General features: G+C 39.4%; 3 protein-coding genes across 5 annotated transcripts; 2 read left to right on the top strand and 1 right to left on the bottom strand.

Moving 5' to 3' along the window:
* The first annotated feature begins 590 nt into the window (after positions 1-590).
* LOC103993744 (uncharacterized) lies at positions 591-11,020 on the top strand. The gene is made up of 5 exons (XM_009413921.3): positions 591-784; positions 924-1,007; positions 5,021-5,634; positions 9,558-9,733; positions 10,216-11,020. The coding sequence occupies exons 2-5, from the start codon at positions 986-988 to the stop codon at positions 10,700-10,702; spliced, it is 1,299 nt and encodes a 432-aa protein (XP_009412196.1). The 5' UTR covers positions 591-784; positions 924-985; the 3' UTR covers positions 10,703-11,020.
* Positions 11,021-13,046: 2,026 nt separating this feature from the next.
* LOC135618766 (flavonoid 3',5'-hydroxylase 1-like) lies at positions 13,047-14,969 on the top strand. The gene is made up of 2 exons (XM_065119967.1): positions 13,047-13,985; positions 14,227-14,969. The coding sequence occupies exons 1-2, from the start codon at positions 13,095-13,097 to the stop codon at positions 14,851-14,853; spliced, it is 1,518 nt and encodes a 505-aa protein (XP_064976039.1). The 5' UTR covers positions 13,047-13,094; the 3' UTR covers positions 14,854-14,969.
* A 958-nt stretch (positions 14,970-15,927) lies between these two features.
* LOC103993747 (transcription factor TGA2.3) lies at positions 15,928-23,377 on the bottom strand. 3 transcript variants are annotated; one of them, XM_065119966.1, is made up of 10 exons: positions 22,780-23,377; positions 20,808-20,969; positions 19,784-19,956; positions 18,597-18,674; positions 18,449-18,508; positions 17,969-18,046; positions 17,810-17,861; positions 17,140-17,411; positions 16,633-16,878; positions 15,928-16,394 (listed from the first exon to the last, which is right to left on the bottom strand). In XM_065119966.1, exons 3-10 carry the CDS (start codon positions 19,847-19,849, stop codon positions 16,248-16,250), a joined length of 999 nt encoding a protein of 332 aa, XP_064976038.1. In that variant the 5' UTR covers positions 19,850-19,956; positions 20,808-20,969; positions 22,780-23,377; the 3' UTR covers positions 15,928-16,247. The 3 variants fall into 3 exon arrangements, with proteins under 3 accessions (XP_064976038.1, XP_018685828.2, XP_009412198.2); XM_018830283.2 differs by lacking the exon at positions 20,808-20,969 and adding an exon at positions 20,066-20,159; XM_009413923.3 differs by lacking the exon at positions 20,808-20,969.
* Between the last annotated feature and the right edge of the window lie 2,322 nt (positions 23,378-25,699).

Raw genomic sequence — 25,699 nt, 5'->3', positions numbered from 1 at the left:
TATCCGTATCTTAAATCATCATCTAATAAATGTAATTACTCGAATTAAAATAACTTAAATATTTATTTTGACCCTGAATCGAACACATCCACACGTTTGTGGTTGAGGGTCAAATATCAAGAGAAACATGTCCCACATCTTGAGCGCCTCGGCTCACCAAATCCCCCGTGCCCGTCTTTCATACCACCACGATGGGCCGGTGGTCCCCGAACGTGTCATAATCCGCTTCCGAAACTGTGGACCCCGCCTAAGCCGATGTATCATTGGATCGGAGTAAGCGGGCCGGCCTCCACGCAGCGATCCGCGGCTCCGCCGTTGCGGCACCACCGCCCCGTGACGGTTGGGACGCCCCACCATGCCCCTCGATGTAACGGATGCCCTGCGAGCGTCGTGGCTCCTCCGCACCTTCCTCCTGGCTTCTGACCGTAGGATTCACCAGCTGTCGATCATCCGGTGCGCTATCGGGGAAGCAATGAAAACATCTCTCACGAGGGGCCCACTAGGAACCGAAACACAAGCGCGGGCCCCTTTATTCCCTCCACTCTAAATTCCACGAGGAAAAGCAGCACTTATCCGCCAACGATTGATGGCCACGTATAAATTAAGATCATTCGGCTTCGGATGAGATCGGTGTCCTCTGTTCTGTAGCAAACAGTGAATCCGGAACCATTTACCCTGACACAGGTCTCGTCTTATAGCGAAGAAGCGAGACCCAGTTGTGCACGGAGGCCGCTCGCTCGTCTCGCTGCCCTCTCTCCTCTTCCTCCGATCCCCTCACGCACATGTAAGAACGGCGACGGAGAAAGATCCGAGCTTTCCTTCTTTTCTCGATCGAATTGAAGCCCAATTTGTTTGATTTCTGATCACCTTGTTCCGTTTGTCTTGCTGGATCTTGATATTGTCTCGATCTTGGTGGGTTTTAGGTCGAGCGATGGGGAGCAGAATCTGATCCGTGCTTTGGAGGGACCAAGCTTCCTCGGCGATCATGATTGATCCGGCGGCCCAAGGTAGGGTATTCTCATCGTTTTCTCGCGTCGGATCTTTGAATTCTTTACTGGTTTCTTGGGTGAAAGATCGGCACCCTTTTCGGGTTAGTGGTCGATCTTGACGGTTGCGATGGTGGGACGGTGGGAATTAGGGATGATGGTACTCGTTCTTGATCCGGAAAATTTTTTACGGTCCGACGTATCAATAGATTTTCCTTCTGAGAGTAGTTCGAAGGACATTGTTTTTATTTTTCTTGTTCAGGGTTTCTGAAATACCTGCGGACGTTGTTCTGGTTCTTTTCGTTGGTCATTCTTGCTAAAATTTTGTTAGGTTTATATTGACTGTAACTTGTTTGTGTTTTTTCTTAGATCGGATCCTTAGACGAAATCAGCAATTGAAATTATTTTGTCCCAGAAGTGGGTTATACAGTAAAAAAATACATGCCTTCTTTAGGTCATATGGCTTTGTATGTCTCCTAACTTTCAATTAATTGGAAAACTTTCTGCCTAGGGTGGAAACTTATGCTCATTTTTTTTAGGTTTGCGCTAATTTAGAATGTGAAATAAAAAGAACACTATCTCACAAACATACATTGAATTTACAGCTTGAGATGGTAAATACTGAAGCATATTATCACATAGCTGTTTGTTTTTCTTTCTTTATGGAATGTTAATAACTGATTACGTTTGTCAATTAGACTGTACTCATTGAATTGTTGTCCTCTGAAAAATTTTACATATACTGATCAGGAAGTTCTTAGGTTCATCCCCAGTTTGTTTGGTTATCCTATTCAATCCTCAAAATAATATAGAGTTTCTCTCAGTTTAATTCTTCTGTGAATGTTGTGCTAATCTATCAATAGTCCGATACAATACAAAGTCATGGACAAGCATCCTTAAGTTTTGCAAATTGAAGCTATTATGGAAAATACTCATTGTTTACTGAATTTGAAGGTGAAAAACGAGAAAAAATTTAATGGTGCTTCAAGCAGTGTTATTAAGCTTTTGAAGTGTAATGTCAAATATTTGTCTTTCTCGTCATTTATAAATTACCACCTATTAGGCATGGTGTTACTCAGATGAACCAGGAAAGCATCTGCAAATTAGTTTAGAAAAGGAAAATAATAACATAGGAGGACATGACAAAATAGTGAAATATTAATATAAATGATATATGCACATAGAAAAGGTTTGAAGAGCACTGACATAACTAAGAGCTGAGAGATTATGATGTATCATGAATGGATCAGTACATAAGGGAGGAGCAGTACCACTCTAGGAATTTTATTTAAAGTAACCAACAATTCTTCATAGAGTGTAACTGGAGATTGTGGTGTTTCACACAATGCACATTCTGGATGGACATCTTCATAAATAATACTTCTCTTCATCCTGCTTTGCTACATGTCATGCAGGTACTTGGCCCATTTAACATAATCCTAATTGGACACCCTACATAAAATGACTCCATTACTTGGATACTGTAAGTACTACTATCTCATAATAACAGATTCTCCATGGTTAAATGTAACAAAGATTCTTAAATAGACATGACTTCTAGGAATCTATTGACTGAATCATGTAATGTTGGCACTTTTGAACGACCTTAGAACTTCCTAAAAGTACAGTTAGATAAAATATCAACTACAAAATATATGAAATAGGAAATCTAGTTTCAAGATTCATAAATAAATTGACTTTCTTTGAGGACTAGTAACTTGAAGATAAACCTATTTTGGACTAATCTAATCCTACACTTGAGATACATCAAGGGCCTATGGAGACAACTTGCCTGGATGATTAGATTCCTCTGTTAGCAGGCAAAGGTTGCCATATAAAGATATCATTGTGCAAGAAACAATTCAGAAAATTTGAAGTAGCTAGGAAGTTTGAGTAAGTCAAACTTGGTAGTTGATGTGCTGGTTGATCCAGGATATGTATAGAGAGTTGGTTTAATTTCAAAGTTTTGGTTCATATTGATAAAATTATCAAGATACTTGTTATGCACAGAAAGCAGTGCCTATTAATATAACTTATCAGAGGACATTGAGAAGAAACAAAGAGAGAACAGTTTCTAAAAAGCGAAGGATCTCAGTGGACTCTATAATATGTGAACCACATGTGAGTTTACAGCAAACAAGAAAAGAAAGTTCTAAAAAAAGAAGATTATAAAGAAATGAAATGGAAAAGAAACAGGTCTATGACCAGATGAATTTTTCATCAATTCTCATAGTTCATTACAGTGTTTAGAATAATCTAATCATGTCCTCAGATTGTGGTATGACCATATGGATACTTCCAATAAAAAAAAAAGAAAGAAAGAACATATCTGTATATTGCTGCTGATCTAGATTAGCACTCAGCTAACCAGAAAAAGGAAGGAAAGCTGCTTAAAGTTTTTCCTTACTCCTCTCAGTTGCATCTTTCTCTCTTTAAGAAATCAAGTTCATCTAGAGCTAATCTAACAATAATGTGGCAACTTTTGGATGCCTAATGTTGGCTTAAGTAGGAGGCCAATATTGAAATAAGGACCAGCAAGAAGAACTAATTTATTACTTAGAAATCAACTATTTTTGTCTTGTGTTAATTTGTCTTTTAAGGTCTTAATTAGAATATTATATATGGTAATTATTGTCCACTATTTTTGAGAATCATTTGATTAGTGAACTAGAAACCTCAAGTCTAAAATTTCATGCTTATTAAAGTGGATTTTGCTTGTTGCTTTTTAATTATTTAATAAAAAGGTGGCTGAGCTGATATCAATTTGGTAGGTGTTAGTACTCTTCTTCTATAGTTATGACCAAAATAAAGCTGGGCCCACTTACTTATTCATGCAAAATAAACAGTATGGAAATTGGTGTTACAAGATTTTTGCTGGCCTCCCCTTATTCTGTTCTTGCTTTGATTGTATTAGCTAGTCTCACTCTGGCTTAATATTATAACATTCCGTTCCTCCCATACATATGTGTTAAAAAGTAAAAACTATATGAAAATATAGATTTTTGACATTCAATCAGATTTTAGTGCTGCTCTGAATTAGCTCATGTTCAATGGGTTATATTTGAATTAGTGGTTCACCAGACTATTCACTTTCAAGCACTACAGTTGCAGATTTCAAATGTAATAACCTATTCCAATGCATGAAGAATAATGGCAGAATACATGATTGGCAACATTCATCCACTTGGAGAAAAAGAAGCATGAGTGGAAATTTGATGCACTTGCAATGTTGAAGGAGCTCTTTGCTTTTATTCAGGTGATGATGCCAATACCAGAGAAGATTTGGCATGAAAGATGTAACAAAAGAGGAGGATTGAAAAGAAAATTCAGTTATTTAAAAGAATCCATTATTGAGTTTTTGTGGAAGTATTGATAAAAACGGAATGAATTTATTTTCAGAGGTAGCTGTGATGCAAGAATATCATTATGTTAACATTGATCAAACAATTGATCAAAGGAACTTATAACTTGTGTTCATAATTGCTGTGTAATCTTATCCCCCGAGTCCCAACAACATAACCCTTGTTGTAAATTTATAATTTTTTTTAGTGCGATGGAAGTTTGTCCAATTACGTGTTTTGCCAACACATTGCACATGCATGTCAAACTTGTATGGGTTGGGGGATGGTGCTCTTGTTTCTTTTTCTTTTTGAAACTCAGTGATTCTTTTGACCAATATTTACATTGTTCTTTTCTTTAAAACTTTGCCTCGAGTATGCTGCATATGTCATACTTCAATAAAGTAAGCTACTACTTGTGACTTTTGATTAAAACAAAAGGTTTGTGATGTTTATTATGCTATCTCACAAAATCTTTGGCACACAATTGTTTTCCTCAGCCATTGTTTTGCTATAAATTGCTATCAAGAATTTTTGACCTCATATTGAGGGGCATGCAAAGTGCCAAAGCAGGCTTGTTGTGGACTGAACATTTAGTGAATGCTGTCAATTTTCAATTCACGTGGATCTTTCTTATGTAATCATGTTACATATATGCAACTTCGGCTTTTGCTTATGTTATTTACTCGAGTGCAGATAAAATGCAAGGAAACCGTGAGGCATCCCCAGGATGCCCTAAAGATAATGCATCTCATTCGAACTCTCAAGAAAGTGGAAATGTTGTTCAACGGTTTCCTGAGCTAAAAGATGGAAAGGATTTACCTGTTTGTGATTTTACAAAAGCAAATAACTCAATGAGTTGGGAGCCCTATGCAATACTAAATCAAGGTTACAGTGGACCTTTCTACAGACAAGAAACACTTGCACTGCCATTTCCCCATCCTGATTTTTTAATGTTGCGGCAAGTCCAACTGAATGCTTTTGAGAACAATGTCTATCCAGTAACCCGGGATTATCCATTTCCTGTTGAAAACGGATTTAGTTATATGCCACCAGTCAAGATGTTTTCTCAAGTTCACCCACATAAATTTCAAATTCAAGAATTTCAGTACTTTGTAGTTATTGACTTCGAGGCCACATGTGACAAGGAAAGGAATCCACATCCACAGGAGATCATTGAGTTCCCATCTGTCTTAGTCAACAGTGCAACTGGTCAACTAGAAGCTGTTTTTCAAACATATGTGCGGCCTGCATATCATCAACATCTTACTGATTTCTGCAAGGAACTCACTGGGATACAACAAATTCAGGTTATGAATTCATTCTCTGTCCCCCCCTCCCCTCTCTCCTTTTTTTGGTTATTTCTTACATTTCTCAATATAGGATAATTATATTTATTTCTTAGCTATGGGTTATGACAATACCAGTCCATATAAATTGTTGCTTTAATGATATTTAATCTCACACGGAATACATGTATTATGGAACATCATATTTCTGAATGGTGGCTGTTTCCTTATCATACTGATTGGCTGACTGCTTCATGATATTAGGAGAAATGAATTTTCATTCCTTAATATGCATTTTTTGGTGAGACTATCACTGAAAACCCTTGTTTGTGCCGAGAGTCTTTCCTTTTTATCAAAACATTGTCTTAGCTAAATGCAAGTGGTTCTTTGGTTTCTGACAGTTTGCACATACTGAGATTTACCAACTTGCTGCTAGTCAGCTCCAACTTTTATACTTGCTCATGCTTGATGTGAACGTCAATTGACAAAAAACATTAACCAAGGGGGCTAACCATTTTTTTCTTTAGGTTGACACTGAATAGTATAGATTGACATTGAATGCAGCTTCTTTTGGTACTGTCTAATGACTTGCGATGAAATGGTGTCATGCAGGTCTATGAAGGCATAGAATATATTCTGCCAACACACAACACTCCAAGGCATATTGTATAAGAAAGAAGCAAACTATTTCATGAAACATACTACAAGAAGAAAAAAGTTAAATGGCTTGTTCTGGTCCAAAAATCAGATTGTAGTTAAATATTCCATTGTTTGTTCAACAACCACATTGCTGTAAACATGTTTGTTGGCTCTTTAACATTTTTTCAAAGAGATGGAATCAGTCAATTCTGTTTTGGAGTTCCCAAGGTTAACAGAATAAAACTTTTCCATATGTTAAAGTAGTAAACACCTTGTTCCTTGGCCTAGCTTAGTTTGAACTTTGAAGAACTAAGGAACAAGTAAAAGTATTAGTTTGCATAGTATGCTAGCATGGCTTAGTGGCTCATTTAACAAATTGAAGCTGTTGTGCTATCTTTCCACCTCTGTCAGTATGATATGGGACGGCATCTACTGTATGCTTATTTTCTTATCTTTTTTTGGGCAGTCATTTGTCAACTTTTTTATGATAAGTTTTTTGTGAAGAGCGCTAAATTTGTTTAGATATAAGTTCGTTAAGAGTTAATATGTGAATTCATTAATTGATTGTTGGGGAGTAGAACTGATATAGGACAACCTAGAGGGTGCTAAGGCTCATTGGGGTTGGCAATTGAATGAGCAACAAGAGAATATAAAAGAGACAAAATGGAGAAGATGATTCGAGAAAACATGTTTAATTCATATAAAAACCAATTGAACAATAAAATACAAATAGCAGGTTCAAACATATACCAGGCTTGAGTGGAGAAATAGACATTGATGCTGCCCTTTACCAGTAATGGCCCACATTATGCCTTTTTCTCCCTTTTCATATACCCCTATGTACAAGAAGAAAAGAATATTTTTGACAAGCTTACAATAAAAAAATTACAATCAAGAATTCCATCCCTTTAACTGAGGTCTATAAACTTTCTTTCGTTGGGGTTGATATACTTCTAAATGAATTTTGGAAGATTATCTACCCTTTGTACATAATACTTGATCGATATAGGTTTCCTTATTCGTGGATTCTTCAATCAATCCTGAACTGATTAGGATGAGATCCTCAGCCAAGTTCATTTCAAAGGACTAAAACTGTTCGAAAGAAAAAAAAGAAGTTGACTAAAATGAAAAACTTGTTAAATCCAGTCCGAACCTAAGTTCACAAATGCAAAGGATTCGAGTTGGCCTTTCTTCTGCATTTAATATAGGCTCAAATTTTGCCTCTATTTTCTATGCTATCTTTTGCTGATTTGAGGATCTGTTTTTATTAATTTTTACGCATATCAGTTTATCCTCATTTTCTGCTTGAATTTCATTATGCGTGTAAAGAGTTTTTGATTAATTGTTTTCTTCTTTTCACAGATATAATTGGATTTGGTTATTTCTCTATAGTCTTTTACCAAGTTTGCAAAGAAATTGTATCTGCTGATTTGAGGTTTTTAGATACTGGTTTTAATAACTTGTTAGATGGTACGGTACTGAGACATCGAACGGTATACTAACTGTACTGCTTGTTGTTGCAGAATAAAATAATACAAAATTAAAATGAGCAGTATAAGGATGCTACCTTGCCGATCCCAAATAGTTGAGACTTATGACTTTGTTTATTGTTGTCCTTGTAATATAAGGAATGCCACCGAGCTGCATGACCTGTCACTGTTGCTTGGTTGGACCAGTAATTACTAGTCCATGTTGTACCTGTTTATTCGCCATTTTAAGTCATGATCGGATTAACCCAAAGAAAAACAATCTAGTAAGATTCTCTTTTTTTGCTTTGATATGAGCAAGGATGGTTTAAGAGTGATTTCTGTTGAATCTAGAACCAGTGATTTAAAAAGCGCTAGGCGCCAAAAGGCGCAAAGGTCCAAAAACGTCCGAGGCACTCGCCCGAGCGAAGCGAGGCGCTAAAATATAAAAATATATAATATAATTAATAAATATAACTATTTAAAATTTTAAATAAAAATATGCTATTTTAAATAAAAATTCTAGTCGCGAGCAGAGGGAAGGCTCGCGGGAGTCGCGAGCAGCGGGAGGCGCGAGCAGGGAGTCGCGAGCAGCGGGAGGGCTCGCGGGAGGCGCGAGCAGAGGGAAGGCTCGCGGGAGGGCTCGCGGGAGTCGCGAGCAGCGGGAGGGCTCGCGGGAGGCGCGAGCAGCTGGAGGGCTCGCGGGAGGCGCGAGCAGCTGGAGGCGCGAGCAGCGGGAGCAGGAGCGACGAGCAGCGAGATCGGGAGCGGCAGCGGGTTAGGGTTGGGTAAGGGTTATATCGGTTTAGTTGGTTCGATTGAACCAACTAACAACCGAACCAGACCTAAAATTCTGGTTCGGTCACTTGGTTTACCTAGGCGCTCGCCCGAAGCGCCCAACGCCTGGGCTCGGGCGAGCGCCCAGGCGGCGCCTGTTTGAAGCGCGTCGCCTGGGACATTAGCGAGGCGCTCGGGCCTCGCCTCGCCTCGCCCGAGCGCCTAGGCGAGCGCCCGAGCGCCTCTTTCAATCACTGTCTAGAACGTGTGCTTAAGTAAAAGAAATGGTTACTCAACTCTTAGATGGTCTCATTTAGTCTTCATGGTTGTTTATGTAGACATATGTGGTTGCATAAAGGATTGTCTAAGAGTATATTTCTGTTCACTCTAGAATGTGTGGTTAAGTACAAGAAGTCATTACGCAACTGTTCTGTCGCCAATGCTTTAAGTTAGTGTAGATGGTTATTAAATCATTGATTAATAGTTGACTGTTATGGCTGCGCCCTGGCGTACCCATCTTTCTCATGTTCTGATGGGAAAAAATGTATATCTATCCAGTTTGTGCAGACATCAAAAGCTTTCTGCAAATGCTGCTTTAAGGCTTATTAATATGTTTTAAGCTCGATACAGCTGCTTAATCTATCAAGATAAGTTTTTTATGCCCTTGGTCATTGGCAAAGCATATGTGATGCTGCCCAACTTTGAAGCCTGAAGATGGTTCTGTTTTTCTTGTCTGCGACAATTTCAGTATTGGCAAAATTCATATGCCATCGGGACCTATCATTTCATGGTTTAAATTAATAATGACAAATCTTTTTTTGATTATAGTTTTCATGTTGAATTCATTTCTCCAAATGTCATTGTGTTGATTCCCAAAATCTAGAACTTGTTTTTCTAGTAGCAAATTGAAGTCTTTTAACAACATTGCTACTATCCAATCGGTAACCGTAATGAATTTTGTTGGACAAAGTACTGCGTGAGATTGGTCACGTTCAGTTGAATAGTTTGCTTGATATTATATCAATACGAAGGTGTTAACCTTTTCCTTTTCTGGAGTTTCAGGTAGACAGAGGTGTTCCTCTAAGTGAAGCTCTACTCATGCATGATAAATGGCTAGAAAAGAAAGGAATCAAGCACAAAAACTTTGCTGTAGTGACATGGTCTAACTGGGATTGTCGTGTTATGTTAGAATCTGAATGCAAATTCAAAAGGATCAGGAAGCCTCCCTATTTTAACAGGTAACTATCATGCATGTTGATGGTTCACCAATCTTCTTTCCAGCGGATTACCCACTCTTCCTTGCCATGATTGTGTGTTTCATCTGATTAGTAATAGTTGTTCTAGACACAATGTAGATTTTCTTCATGAAGTTCATTAATTGGTCACCATGATTCTGCTGGCAGAACTTTTTACCATAAACTTCTCATACTCCTCTTTCTATGTATGTATATCAAACCTATTTGACTTAATCTCGAGATCAATCCATGCTGCTCTTGCTTCTTAATGACAAAGCAGGAAAGAATGCTTGTTGACACTTTGCCAGACGACATCGTTGTGTATTTAATTATGAGGTTGTTGATAAATCTGCTTCCAACAAGTTCATCAATGTATCTCTTTGATGTCTTAATTCACTGCTCAGCAAAGACATTTTATTGAACATACATTGAATGCAATTGATTTCAAAGTGATGAAAACATCTCTTCTCCATTATTTTGAGCAGGTGGATCAACTTAAAGGTTCCGTTTCAGGAAATGTTTCATGGTGTTCGCTGCAATCTCAAGGAGGCTGTCCAGCTTGCCGGTTTGACATGGGAGGGCCGTGCACACTGCGGCCTCGATGATGCTCGTAATACTGCCCGCCTCCTCGTTCATCTCATGGATATGGGCTTTAAGTTCTCCATCACCAATTCCTTAATGTCACAGACTTCAGAGTTCCCCCTTAAATATGAGACGTCACGAAATATTTTGTTAGATCAAAACCAGCACACCCAAAAACCCAAAGAGCTGGTAGGTGCTCCTTTCCAGTTTCATCCCTTTGTGAGCTCTGGTGGAAAGGAGAGGCAAATGTTTTGCTACTGTGGGGTGTTGAGCAGCAAGTGTGTCGTCCGCAAGCCGGGACCAACCCAAGGCAGATGCTTTTTTGGGTGCGGGAATTGGACTGCTTCTAGGCGCGCTGTCTGTAACTACTTTGCATGGGCATCTCCCTGACGGAAGGGCATATGTTGGTTGGTTGATGCTTAGAAGAATCATCTGTGTACAACAAGGATGAGGGATAACTTGGTCCTGTAACTTAAAGCAATCAATCAGGTGTTGGTGCTTGCCTAGGTGTGGCTCTTCATGATATATATAATCTATATCTATATATAGCGCTAGAACTCTTTGTGTGTGTCAATTGAAGGTCCTCTAGGTAGTATCTAACCTTTGATACTGACTTCTTGTTGATAGAAGATAATATGGGGGATTGGATGCTGCTTAGGATATCTTACCATCTTTAAATAATATCTATGTCGTGGACCTTTTTCTTCCTGTCTTTTTTACTCAATGCAGTGTTACATCGGTGTGCAATTCATTCATTCTGTTGTCTCACTTTTTTTACCTTATTTTAAGACTTGTTGGTGTGTGGAAAAGCAAATACTACTTATGTAGTGTGATCAGCTTGCATGCTTTAATATAAATGTGTTCGTATCCCACCATATGAAAAGGTTTCGATGACACGCTTGTTGTCACACACACACAGTATTCTTCTACTACGATTTCTGAGAACAAATAAGCTGCTGTAACGGGTCTTCAAACTAGTTGAATTTTTCTCTTCTTATGATTGTTTTATTGTGTGCCCCCCTTCAATCTCTTTTCCATCCATCCATCCATCCATCCATCCCACTCACCCACCCACCAAATGCTACTGGATGTCGATATTTAGAGCAATGATGACTACCTACCGGTGGCAATTATTAATTCGATGGCTGCAAGAATTTGGTTGGAGTGGCAACCCACAGGAACCCCAAACGTGAAGTGACAGACGCCACATTAGAAGGCCGACGGCCCACAAGACGCTATCTCACCAACTACGAAGTCCACCGCTGCGGTGGGCATCGTACGTAGAGGGGAGCGACGGCTAGCAGCTTTACATCTTTGACTTTGTTGTCTCTATTCATCCATTCTTTCCTTCCGAGTACATTAATCTCCCCGAGAAAGTAATTTGTGTGTTACTACTTTACGACGAAAATAAAGATGAACTATAGCTTAATCTCTCTCATGTTGCCAATAACTAAAAGATTACTACAACATGATATAGTCTCAATCAAGTAACAGTTGGTAGAGAAAGAAAGGTAGCGTATCGTATCGTATCGTATCGTTCAAACACTTGCGAGCAAAGTAATTAATTTATGAGACCATGCAGACGGTGGTGACATGGAATCAATCGCCTCTGAGGCCTTTTTAGTTTTGTCTTTGTTTGAAGTGGAAGCTACACCAGCAGACCACATTGCTGTCTGGCCCTCCTCATCCATGATTTCCTTCGCCGTTGGTGTCTTCCCATTGCAAATCCTTGAAACAGTTGCCACCAACCTCTACGCACCCACCCAACCGCACACTCGGTGTCTGCTCCACTTGCTGAGAACCTTCTCGGCTTGTGTGTTCGTGGTGGAGACCCTAATGTCTTATCCGACCTTCTAAAGTGGACGGCAACAGCGGCTAATGGATCCATGATAGTTTTGATTCATCATAGATGGAGTATGAAACAATCAACTTGTTTGGTGAGCAATGCTCTTCGAGTTTTCCTGTGTCTTTCGATGGTAGAAGCCGACCGACATCACAACCGAGTCTCCACTATGGTCCGGAGTCGATGTGTACTGACTGTAATCATTCAATGGTGTGGTGTGTGCTGTGTACATTATGATGTCACTGTATATCATATCGTTTGCTTGTCTTTATGTATGTACATGTATATGTATGTATATGTATATATATATATATATATATATATATATATATATATATGTATGTATATATATATATATATGTATGTATATATATATATATGTATGTATATATATATATATATGTATGTATATATATATATATGTATGTATATATATATATATATATGTATGTATATATATATATATGTATGTATATATATATATATGTATGTATATATATATATATATGTATGTATATATATATATGTATATATATATATATATATATATGTATATATATATATATATATAAATATATATATGTATATATATATATATAAATATATATATGTATACATATATATATATGTATATATATATATATATATGTATATATATATATGTATATATATATATATATATGTATATATATATATATATGTATATATATATATATATGTATATACATATGTATGGATATATATATAAATATATATATATACATATATATATACATATATATATACATATATATATATATATACATATATATATACATATATATATATATATATATATATATATATATATATATATGTGTGTGTATATATATCGACAGCTCGGCACTAAGCATCACATAACATAATCAATTTGCTTGTGGCTGTTTGCTGAGCACCACCATGCAAATCGACCCCTTCATCGCGGCAACCGCCGCGCTCTGCCTCGTCATCCACCACCTCCTCCGCCGCTTCCTTCACAGGTCGCCCTCGCGCCTCCCCCTCCCGCCCGGCCCCCGAGGCTACCCTGTCCTCGGCGCTTTGCCCCTCGTCGGCCTCCAGGCGCACACCGGCCTCGCCCGCCTGGCCCAGCGCTACGGCCCCATTATGTACCTCAAGATGGGAAGCTGCGGCTGCGTCGTGGCATCTGACGCCGGCGCTGCCCGCGCCTTCCTCAAGGCCCACGACGCGCAGTTCGCCAACCGCCCGAACGTCATCAGCGCCATGGACGTCACCTATCACCGCCAGAACATGGTGTTCGCCGACTACGGCCCCAAGTGGAAGCTCCTCCGCAAGCTCTGCAGCCTCCACCTCCTGGGCGGCAAGGCGCTGGCCGACTGGGCCCCGGTGCGCCGCGCCGAGTTCTGCCACATGGTCCGGTCCATGCACCGAGCGGCCGCGGAGGGCCGCCCGGTGGTGCTGCCGGAGGTGCTGGTGTGCGCCCTGGCCAACATCATTGGCCAGATAGTGGTGAGCAAGCGGGTGTTCGACGTCCAGGGCATCGAGTCGAACGAGTACAAGGACATGATCGTGGAGCTGCTGACTGGGGGCGGGCTGTTCAACATCGGCGACTTCGTGCCGGCTATCGCGTGGATGGACCTGCAGCGGGTACAGGCGAAGATGCGGAGGGTGCATGTTCGGTTCGACGCCATGGTGACGAAGCTGTTGGAGGAGCACGATGCCACCAAGGAGGAGCGCAGAGGGAGGCCGGACTTCATCGACACTATCATGGCCAACAGGGAGGGAGAGGACGGCGAGACCATCACGGACGTCAACGTCAAGGCTATCATTTTTGTGAGTTCTCCTTCCACTCCCAAGATTAGGTGTTTGATTAAGGTACTCGACCAAATGCCCATCGAATTACTTACAAATCGACTCCACTCCAGCATGCGTCACCATCCATCTTTACAGTAGGTCCGAAGGCTATTCTTGGATTGGCCGGTGGGCCGAAGAGGACACCATCAGCACTCCTCGAGATTCTAACGTTTGTTTGATCAAACCTTGGTTACTGATCACATCTGCACTCTGCATGCAGGACCTGTTCACAGCCGGCACCGACACGTCGGCGGTCATCGTGGAGTGGGCGCTGGCGGAGATGCTGAAGAACCCGAGCATCCTCCGCCGCCTGCAATCCGAGATCGACTACGTGGTGGGCCGAGGCCGCATGGTCCAGGAATCCGACCTGCCCAAGCTCCCCTACCTGCACGCGGTGTGCAAGGAAGCGCTGCGCCTGCACCCGTCCACACCTCTCGGCCTCCCCCACTTCTCCTTCGAGGAGTGCGAGGTGAACGGCTACTACATCCCCGGCAACACCCGCCTCCTCGTCAACATCTGGGCCATCGGGCGCGACCCCGCCGCGTGGGACGACCCCCTCGCGTTCGACCCCGACCGCTTCGTCTCCGGCAAGGCGGCCAAGATCGACCCGCAGGGCAACGACTTCGAGCTGATACCGTTCGGGGCCGGGCGGCGGATCTGCGCGGGGAAGCTCGTGGGCATGGTGTTCGTGCAGTACATGCTGGCGACGTTGGTGCACTCGTTCGACTGGAAGCTGCCGGAGGGGGAGGAGCTCGACATGGAGGAGAAGTTTGGGTTGGCGCTCCCCAAGGCTGTGCCTGTCAAGGCGCTTCTGAGCCCACGCTTGGCGCCTGAAGCATACATTTGATCCGCCCACGCACTCATGCATGCCTTTCCCTTCGATACTGTTTTGCTTCTTGTTTGGATTTGTCTCTTTGGTTTTGATGCATGTAAATGTTCGACTACAAACATCTTCATGGAAAAGGTTGGATAAATGTTATCATATAGAATCCACGGCATTCTCAGAACACATGCATCGGTTGTTGGGCTGATGGCCCATATTCAGCCCATGTGGGCTTTATCAGCCCACAGCTCACACCCCCTCTTAACCTAACCCTAATTAAGATTAGGGGGTGTGGTGGCTGCGTTTTAGAGGCAGATTAAAACTATAAAAAGGCAGCAACGAGCGGCATTCTCAGAACACATGCATCGGTTGTTGGGCTGATGGCCCATATTCAGCCCATGTGGGCTTTATCAGCCCACAGCTCACACCCCCTCTTAACCTAACCCTAATTAAGATTAGGGGGGTGTGGTGGCTGCGTTTTAGAGGCAGATTAAAACTATAAAAAGGCAGCAACGAGGTAGATCTTTGTAGCGACGAGATTCCAAAGAGAAGAAGGAGAACAAGGCAGAAGAGGAAGAGAAAGAAAGGGAAGAAGACAAGGACAACGCAGAGAGACTGTTCACAATCATCTAGCAGTGTTCTCATCTCAGGTTAGATCAAATCTACAGTAGGCTCTTGCTGTGATTACTTGGGAGGTTTTAGATATTGTGGGCAGTAACGTGATCCTTGAGATATCCCAGTTATTCTCTTGTGGTTGTTGCTTGGGTTTTGGGCAAGAGATTGAGATTTGTATATTCATTATTCTCATAGTGGATTATCTCTAGTTTGCCCTGTGGTTTTTACCCTTCACATTGAAGGGGTTTTCCACGTATATTTTGGTGTTCTGTTTGATTGTGTTTCCATTTTATTCCGCTGCGTATTTTGGTCTTCTAGTATTTGTTCCTATACAAAGGTTATTCCTGTTTATATCTCCATCATCGGTGGCATAAAGAGGATCCAATAGCCTGTTTGTTCTCAGATAGGAACACAACATCACCCTTTGCACGGCATTCTCATAAACATATCAACAGCTTCAATTCGCAATAAACCGATCGAACATTAGGTAAAATTTCTGCGTGATTATTCAATAATCATTTTTTTTCTAACTGAGACAATACAAGCTTACAGAACGCCAACAACATGAGGTGGGTTTTCTCGCACAAGTTAATGGTACATCGCATGAGAATGGTGGGCTATTCTTGCTGTACATGAGTTAAGTTTTAGCTCCACCGAGTGTCTAAAACTACACTGCAAGCATCCAGCCAGCCATGATATACTGGAGCTAGTAGTAACTCTGACCGATAAGCTAGATATTTTTGCGATCAGCTCTAAGAGTAGGAAGAAATGAGCTCAGGTAAGGCACAAATAACAAATTTGGCTTACTCCCGCGGCCGAGCAAGCCAAAGAGAGCTGAGGGCACGAAGCCGTGAGAAGTAATCATTGATGGCAAGAAGTGCCCGTGCAGACTGACGAGTAGTTAATATCCGGTGCATCTGTTGCAGTGTTTGTTGTCGTAGGTTGTCAGCCTGGAAAAAATAAACAGAAACAGTCGTGACTGATAATCATTTCAAGTTCAGTACTTCTTTGGACAGCGAGAAGCAAGGCTACATGGATACAAAATGAGACACCAAAAAGACCTAGAGAATAGAAAGAGAACACAGAAATGATAAAACTGCACAACAGCAAACTAATCCAAAGTATGCAGTAGCCTCTGTGCTATAATAGATAAATAGGAGATGGAAAATCTGAGCATTAGTAATTCACCTGACGAAGAAAACTCTCGAGAGTTCCAAGTTTGCCCATCGCCATTGCCATTTGACCCATATAGTTTGCAACATTTCCTGAGGATCCAGATGGACCAAGTGATCCAGCCAATGTTTCTGCCAAGGATTGCTGTAATGCCTCCATCCCTTGAGAGAGAGCATCCTCGGCCTGTTGTGATGACTGCTGCAGGTTGCAAATGCCCATTACTTGCTGCTCTGTAAGTGGCTCCAGCTGACTTGCAAGTAGCTGTGAAGTTGCAGCATAATGAGAACTGAGATAGTGAACCAACAAAAAGAAAAGGGAAAAGAAAACACCCAAAGAGAGATCCACAATGATTATGACATCAATGTGTACGTCCCAACTGTTTGGGGAGCCAATGAGAATCCAAATTAGACATTTTACAAAAAAAAAAAAAGTTAGCCAATTTAGTTTGCTTCCGCTGCACATTCATTTGATGGAGTAAACTTCAGGTAGCATGAAAAAATTGCGAGGTACAAAGTCCCATACCTTTAAAAGCTCAGATGAGCGGAAACCCCCCAGCCATAAGAAACACCTCTCGGCTGGTGTCTTCCACATCCCTGATAATATATGAAAGACATCTGCCTTGGCAGCAACACCCTTAAGCTTAAATTTTTCATCGTAATGGGCCATGATGCCATCAACAATAACACGGAGATCATTTTCACTGGCATGAGCAGTCACTGCAGTCCTCAGTTCATTGATCTGCCGGTTATGTTCTTCAAGCCATCGTGCATATTCTACGTCAAAAGCCAAGGCCCCTGCAATGATTATTTTTTAAGACACTGATTATAGGACAGGTGGCAAATAAACTAAAACACAATCTATGCCAGCATGTAACGAAGGTAGCCATATATGATTTTGAATTTATCATATGAAAGAACAAAAGTTAGCCAGTTTGAATGTAAATTCAGATTACAAATCTGTTGAGGGATGAACCCTTATTAAACCCTCGTTACGCTACTTTTCTATTAAGTTATCAAAAACAGAAAATATCAGGTTAAGTATAGACAAAAAGTACAAGTAGCATGGAGAAAAACCTTTGTGACAAATGCACTTATGCCAGTCGTTCAAATCAAAATATACTCGTCTATGTATGTTATGGACAAGGTTATCATAAACTCAAAAATAGAACAAGAAATCATGCAAGAGAAATTACCATTTCCACCCATAGCATGAGTTTGATCTCCTGAGCTAGAAATGAAAATTCCCTGCAAAAAGGACATAAATCTCAACCTGACTACATAATCCACAATGTTCAAAAATAATAATTCTCAATAGGACAGATAAGAGGAGATGATCAAGAAAAGGGTCACACCTGCTGGCGAGCTCTTTGGAGCTCCTGCTCAAGTTGAGTAAGCTTCAGTCTACTAGTCTCTAGTTGTTGTACATAAGCCTTGTAATTTAAGGAGAGAGGTGAATATATAATTAATCAGAAACACATCTAATTAAAATTAACATAAAAAATCTTATTTGCATGAAAAGGAAAAAAAAGGAATGTTCATCATAATACAAATTTCAATTACATTTGCAAAATGAGCTCACTTCTACGCCAAATCAACATAATGATAGACAGGTCATTACATTTTCCTACTATTGTGAGGTAAGCTATAGAGTACAAATTAAAATTGTGGAGGCTACATGGAGAACTAACAACAGGGTCATCAACCTGACATCAACTAATTCCTAATGACATCATCTTAGACAAAACTCTTTACCCAATAACATAAAATACTATTTCTTATAAGTGCTACCACAAAGCAGCAATAAAACCTCCGGCGAGATATAGATGAATTACCTTTTTCCTTAATCTACTCTTTCTGGCAGCTTCACGGTTCTGAGCAAGTCGACGAAGTGTCTGTCCGGCAAAAATGTTCAATGATGTTATTGTACTTTTTGAGTAATACAGAAGGTGACAATTGACTGAAAATGCAGAATATTGTTACTTTTTGGTCCAGTGTTTTGTCCTTCGACCTGTCACTTGAATCAGATGCTGCAACAACAGCAAGTTGTCCTTGTTCTAACTGCAAATCAGGATAAAGAAATCCATAGTCGCAAAGGACAATGAAATTTAAATTCAAGTGACATGAAGATGTACATTCACCTCTAATCAGAAAACAAATATTAGCATAATCCATTTACATGTTGTGGCCATAAATCCTCTAAATCAGTCAAATTCTGTGTTGACATATAACTACAATGAACACAAAATCATGGTTGCATTTCTATCAACGCCACCTATCATACTATAAAGATATCATGCTCCAAGTTACTATGTATAAACTGGGTCCTTGACAGTAAAAAGACCATAGCTTAAACTTAACAAGTAGGTTCATTCTACAATACATGACAATTAAACTCATCAAAACAGGTTTATAGTTAAAAATCATCATCGTGGCCTGCTCTACTTACAATATGTACATCTAAAAGCTTCTAAAGTTCCATTATTCGCTAGGTTGTGTTCTACAGTATGTTTCATGCAACATGCCAAAAGAAGTAATATAGATGACATCAAAGTTGATTTGAATCATAATTTGGAAGTCCTCAGAAACACAACCACAAAGAACATAATGGATTCCATTCCAAAACAGCCTCCTTTAATCCTGAATCAGCACCAAATCTTAGACATACAGACTTGATCCAGGAAAAATCATGTCAATGATGCGTTTATAATTTCTAAGGCTAAGGAAAGATGCATACAGAAATGACATAAAAGTAGAGATAAGTGATCATGGAAAATCAACAAAGTAATGAGCCAGAGAAGCATATAAGCATGCATAAGAGGCATCCGAACTTCTAGGTCTAACAACCCAGTTTTTTAAATATTGCACAGAAAGAAGTAATATACAAATTGTTGACCGAAAATTACTCGTACTTGGCGTACTTTATATGCACTTAACAAAAAGCATACAGAGAAGTAATGCAGTTTACAGTACTTTAACATAGTGCAGAAACAAAAATTGCAAGGGCAGGTAAAAAAAAGAGAATAAAGAAACAGAATGGATGAGACTTTCCCCACTTCATCTTTTGAAAAAAACAGCCAAGGAAGAAAGACGACCTAACATTCAGATGATGCATATAATAACATTCAGTTGTTTGTATCACTTTCCAAAAAATGAGCAAAGAAAATCACCATCTGATCTTTGTCATCTGTGTCTACATCTGTGGAGGTATCTGTCCTAGGACTAGTATCTGCCATTGTCGAAAATCTTCCTGGTTTTCAAAGTGACCGCAAGATTATGGCACCAAGCTAATCTTCTGTTGGAGAGAAGTCAAACACTCAACACTAGCAGCTGAACGGGGAGTCTGTTACCAGGAAAACAAAAAATAAGGAGAGTGTTTTCCTACCAGCATCAAGTAGCTGGCCTAACATGTGAAGCTATAAAATACAAGAATATGTGAAAACTTTCTTAACTGAGAATACGAAACTGAGAAGGATTTTATGGCTCGAGCACTTTATTGCATGCAAGCTGCCAGATCAGCACAAATGACAAGGCAACTCATAGGTCCTGCTACCATTTTAGATTAAAGGTAAGAGTTCAGGATATAATCTTAATTAGTTTCGGCCTTCTAGAATATTTGCCCGTTTAAGATAATCTTATTTGGGACCAATAGAAATTTGTTTAAGATGCATCCAACGCTTCCTCAAGAAAAATTAAGTAGGTAATTTCCAATTTTTTCATACTACTTACATCAATATTTTGTAGATATTTTTAAAAGATGGCATTTCTAGTATCAAAGAAAAATTTAAAGAGCTAATATTATGGTGAAGAAAACCTTGGTTCAGAACATATTTTTGTTGTTATTGGAAGCTCAACTTTCTAACATCAATCCAAAACATATTCTCCTGTGCAGTTATGAGTAAGAATGAAAACTTCTCTATCATGTATCCCTACACAATTCTTTGTCTTAGGTCTGAAACCCAAATAAATCAAGTCTATTCGTCCTACCTAACTTAACGAATCTACTAAGTAAAACAGCAGTTGCCATTAAGCAAAGTAGCAGTTGCTAAAGCTCAAAAAGCCAATGTGTATAGCAGCACAAATGTGATGCACACAGAACAGTGATTCATAAGGTACCCATTTGTGTACTGAATTATGCATGCTGAACCAAATCATCTATGTATTCATTTGATGTGTGGCACAGGTCATACTAACCAGAACAACATGACAGAGGGTCCCAGCCACCTGGCTCCCTGTTGTTTATTCCAATTTTCCACATTCTCTTTCCCTAATTTCCTCTCTTTCCTCTTCAAAAACGTTTCCCCTCCAGACATTTCTTCATTCTCCTTACTTTATTTTCTTGCTACGTCAACCATTCTGAAGCACAAAAGCATGCTTATAAAGGGACCAACAATGATGTTGATTTGAGATAAATAATAAATTAACTTGACCATGTCCATATGCATGTTGACCCAAATCAACAAGTGTACACATTCACAACTAGTCTGATACAAGAGGTTGATATCATGACAATCTCACTACCAAAGCTAGATGGAGCTGCCATAAATGATCCTCCTCGGTAGGCCAGTATCAGCATGGTGCTAAAAGCTCTGCCAAATTCTACTAAAAGCTGGTAGAAGTGAGAGAACGTGCAATTTGACTAAAATTTCACCAGACTGATCCTATGATCAGTAAGAATTGGCTTGACAAAGAACAAGATCAATTAAAATCAACCACAGACAACTGAAACCCACCAATATCAGCCAAGTCTCCCAAGATGACAATGGAATTGGGATCTGCCAATTTTTTGAATTTCAAAAATCATAGATATAGCTCTTCTGCTACACCAACCCTTTTCCTCCATCCCTTTCAGCAAGCCTTGCATTTTGGAAGTTTAATAACATCTAAAATTGCAACAACAAAAAGTAAACCTTGCAACAACCAAACAAATATTTCAGGTTAAGCTTGAGAATTCCATATCGAAAGGCATGATGCACCATGATACTTGGAGGTTTAAGAAAAGTGCAAAGTTTCCTTGATGAACCCCTTATCTCCTTTTTCTACAGAAGATCAAAAGAAAAAAAAAATTCTTATCCACAGTGAGTTTTAGGTTCATGGCACTGGGCACATTACTTATCTATTTATCTTCACATACTTCTTCAAGTCATTCTTTTATAAGCCTAAGTATTCACATTACAAAACTTCACAAGAAATGAAAACTCTAGTAACCTTCAAAGAGCCATGCAATAACATAGTATTAGTCTTTCTTCCCATTTTGGATTTATTGACAGACTTTGCCAAGTTGTTCCTTTACATAAACCTGTGGTTCATACAAAAGAATTACATGCATCAACTAAATGTTCCAAAATGTTTGATGACAAATGCTGGCTCATCTTCAAAGACCAACCTAATAATACAGTAAAAACATTGCTTCTTGTTTAGCAATGTCAAAATTTTAGTGTAGTGATCATTAATCAAAACCGCTGTCAATAGTATTCTTCATCCTCGAAAGCATAGATGGCCTTTCTCGCTCGAGTCTGATTTTTGAGAAAAAGGCTAGACAGAGTTCCTAGATGATGTAATATGTTCTGTCAGTAACAATCACATGACAAAGATCCATTACAAAGTAGACAATAAAGAATCCCCTCCTTTTCACACATTCCAAAAAGTTCTGCATGATCATCTTTTTTTTTTCTCATCCCTTTAAATTTTCTGTGCATTGTCTCCAACTGAGAGAGATTCATTTCAAAGATCCAATCATTTGAAAACACTGAAGATGAGATATGCAATAAACACAGCCAAACAAATTTGGTTGTTTTGATGCAGTTTCAAGTCACAGCTTCGACTAATATTTTATTTTATCTAATGTCCACGCTCGACATTTTGACAATTCCATAACGAGGATGAGGAAAAAAAAAAAAAGGAACGCTGAGCACAGTGATTGTTGCTGTCTTAGACAAAGAGGTAGAAAGTTAATTTATAAGGGAGAAAACAGAGAAGGTATCGCAGCTGCTGAGCCTAGAAAAAATAAAGCTGATTGCAATTGTGTCAAGCAAGAAAAGAAAAAAGGGTAATTATGACCACGGGAACTAAATTCAAAACCAAGTTGAACATTGACAGATACCAGATTCATCTAGAAGTAACAAGAAGAAACAAAGCATATAAGTTGTAGAGGCTACACACATACTTGTTCTGAACCACCATCAACGAGGATATAGAGCTCAGCACCCAGGCCGCAGTTAGCTTACCATCTTCGACTCCAACCGCACCTATCCTACACCCCATCCACCGTCGCCATCCTCTCCTCCACCGCCACAGAGCAGCCCCAAAGGAGAAAAAAAAACCCCCCAAGATCTCAACTTTACAAACCTAGAATGCTTCCACGGGACCGGAAACGAAGAATCCCCTTTCCGCACCAACCTCTCGGAGCAAGAAAAGCGAATCTCCCAACAAACACAAAGCAAGGGCAACCCTTAACCGAGAACGACAACCCTTCGATCCCTACCGGTACACACAGGACGGAAGCGTCCAAACAGCACCCGTCGGCTTCCGAAGGAGGGAGATCGAGGCCCAAAAAAAACAAGTCGGCCTCCGAGGAAGCACGAACCCGCCACGAATCGAGACGAATCAAGCCACAAAGGAGCGATCTTGGAGGGACTTGGAGCGGATAGGACGCAACCCCTGCACCTAAAACCCTAGATTTGGGGGGGGCGAGGAGACGGCGGAGGGCCACTCCTTCCCACTCCTACCACTACTTTGACTCCGCTCTTCGATCCCCCCTCCAATTCTTATTTTATTTTTGGGCAATGCGTCGACGATTGGGGACTTTTTTTAATGTAAAAAAACGTTTTTAAATCAAAAGAAAATATATTTTTGTTTTACTGCGACTGTTCAGTGTAAGGGTGAAGCAGTTGACGGGTGACTCCCATCTCATCATCAACTGTACCTCCACGTGTTGTACAGAATACGTACACCGTGTATCGCATACGGGTACTCGTGGCCGTGCTTTACTTCCTCTTCCGTCGATGGGCCCTTCTGATGACGGCGGTGGCGCCCACACACCTATTCCTGTCGTTGACCGACACCTTGACGGCGCTGTCCGACGTCGTCTCCTTTCACTAATGGAGAATGTAATCAAGCAATCACTTAACGACAGCAATTTTAGAAAACCTTAAATTTATTTTTGGAAAAAAAGAAATTATCGTAGTAATATTATTGCAATTATCGAAACACAATATGCATCACTCTTATAAGGTAAACCAGCCCATGGTCCGGTTCGTCTATTTCATGGGCCGTGGGCCGTGGGCCGATCCAACGACCCGCTTTTTGATCCTTATTGGATTGGAGGCCCAAAGTTATTTGGAGTTCTCAATAGATCGATCTCTAACATTGGCATTGGCGTTTTTAGAATAATTTTTTTTATAAAAAGATTATTCATATATGTATATATATATATATATATATATATATATATATATATATAGATAGATAGATAATATGGGAAGAAGACAAAGGAAGAGCAGGTAGATGGTCCATGTTGTGTGGATATAAAGCAGCGACGGGGAGGACAACGTGCTGCTTGAAGAGGCTTTTCAACCTTTAAGTTGCGTTGTTTGCTTGTATCTATTGTTCTTGTTTTCTTTTGACGAGGAAAGAGGGTGAAAACTATGGAGGACAGACAGCTCGTTCCAACTGGCTTTTCAAGCTTTTATGATGTTGTTTCCTCGCAAGAACACGATGAATTCATACTCTTATAAAAGTTTTCTTTGTCAGACATAAAACATTGATTTGATTGATAATGACGTACGCTAACATTTTGATACTTGAGCTTGAATCCCGTTTTATTTATTAAAAATTATTATTGTTTGATATCGTTTGATTAAAAGCTTTTATATATATATGAGTTAATTCAAGTTATTAGATATCGTTTGATTGTTGGTTGAAACCCTAAATTATATTATTATTTTAGTTATTTAATATACTTTTTTTTTATTTTAACTTTAATGGAATATAAAAAAATGTATGTTATTCACGTAAAAATATTAAGATAATATATAAATTTATTAAAAATATATTTTAAAAATAAATTTAAAAAATATTATTTAAGATAATACAGATACGTGCTGAAGAAATATATGGATGTGGTAGTCTAAAACAATTAGTATTAATGGGATAAGAAATAAAAAAATCAAAAAAATTATTTAAAATATAAATTAATATTCATATATTCTTAACTTGATATGGCATCTCATATGAGTCACTCAGTGGCTGCAAGAGATCAACCTTGAATAACTGTGGTGTTGTTGTTATAGCCTAATCCAAGCTTTTTCTTAAGATGAAATATTTTAATGCTTGGAGAATATAGGTTCCTCATTAATCATTTTTAGAAAATAATGCAGCAATTAACCAATAGCTGTTCTTTTTCTTTTCTTTGGGCCTTTTAAGCAGAAAATTAACTATTATTTAATTAAAAAAATATTTATGGTGCTAAGTAACTTATCACCGTCATCTAATGGCATGCCCGACGAAAATAAAATATGCTTGTATACTTATATTTTAATATTTTTTATTTAGGTCATTAATGTCTAAAAATAATAATCAAAGAGATGTCGAATTTGTATCATTAATATAATTTATAAGATTTTTGAGTTTTCTGATTCCGTTTACTCGAGCCCCTCATCATGTTCAAATACTAGGTCAGCTTTGATACCAAATATTAATTGACCTATCAACTTCGTTTGATATAAATTATTGACCAAAATACTTAAATTAAAATTAACATAATACATTCATCATATCTTTATAAGTTAATCTTAATTTTATCTACACGTATCGCTGCTGTGTAGTGTTCTCGCCGCCGCTGCCTTGACTTCCTAATGGCGAAAGGTTTTTGTAGGTGACCCCAGCGATGTCACCGTCTTGAGTTCTGCTCACTTTAAGCCCATGCTTGTTGTCTGACTTAATTTTGATGGACAGGTACACCAACTATGAACATCACCTTGGAGCTGATGGATTCTGAGTTGTCATCTTCTTCAAATATTTTTTTTCTTTTTTTATTACTGACCTCTGAAGTAAGTTTTAATGAGACTTTACCTTCCTACAAAATA

This window comes from Musa acuminata, chromosome BXJ2-8, assembly GCF_036884655.1.
Source record: "Musa acuminata AAA Group cultivar baxijiao chromosome BXJ2-8, Cavendish_Baxijiao_AAA, whole genome shotgun sequence".
NCBI lineage: Eukaryota > Viridiplantae > Streptophyta > Magnoliopsida > Zingiberales > Musaceae > Musa > Musa acuminata.
This window is presented reverse-complemented; position numbering and strand designations above follow the sequence as displayed.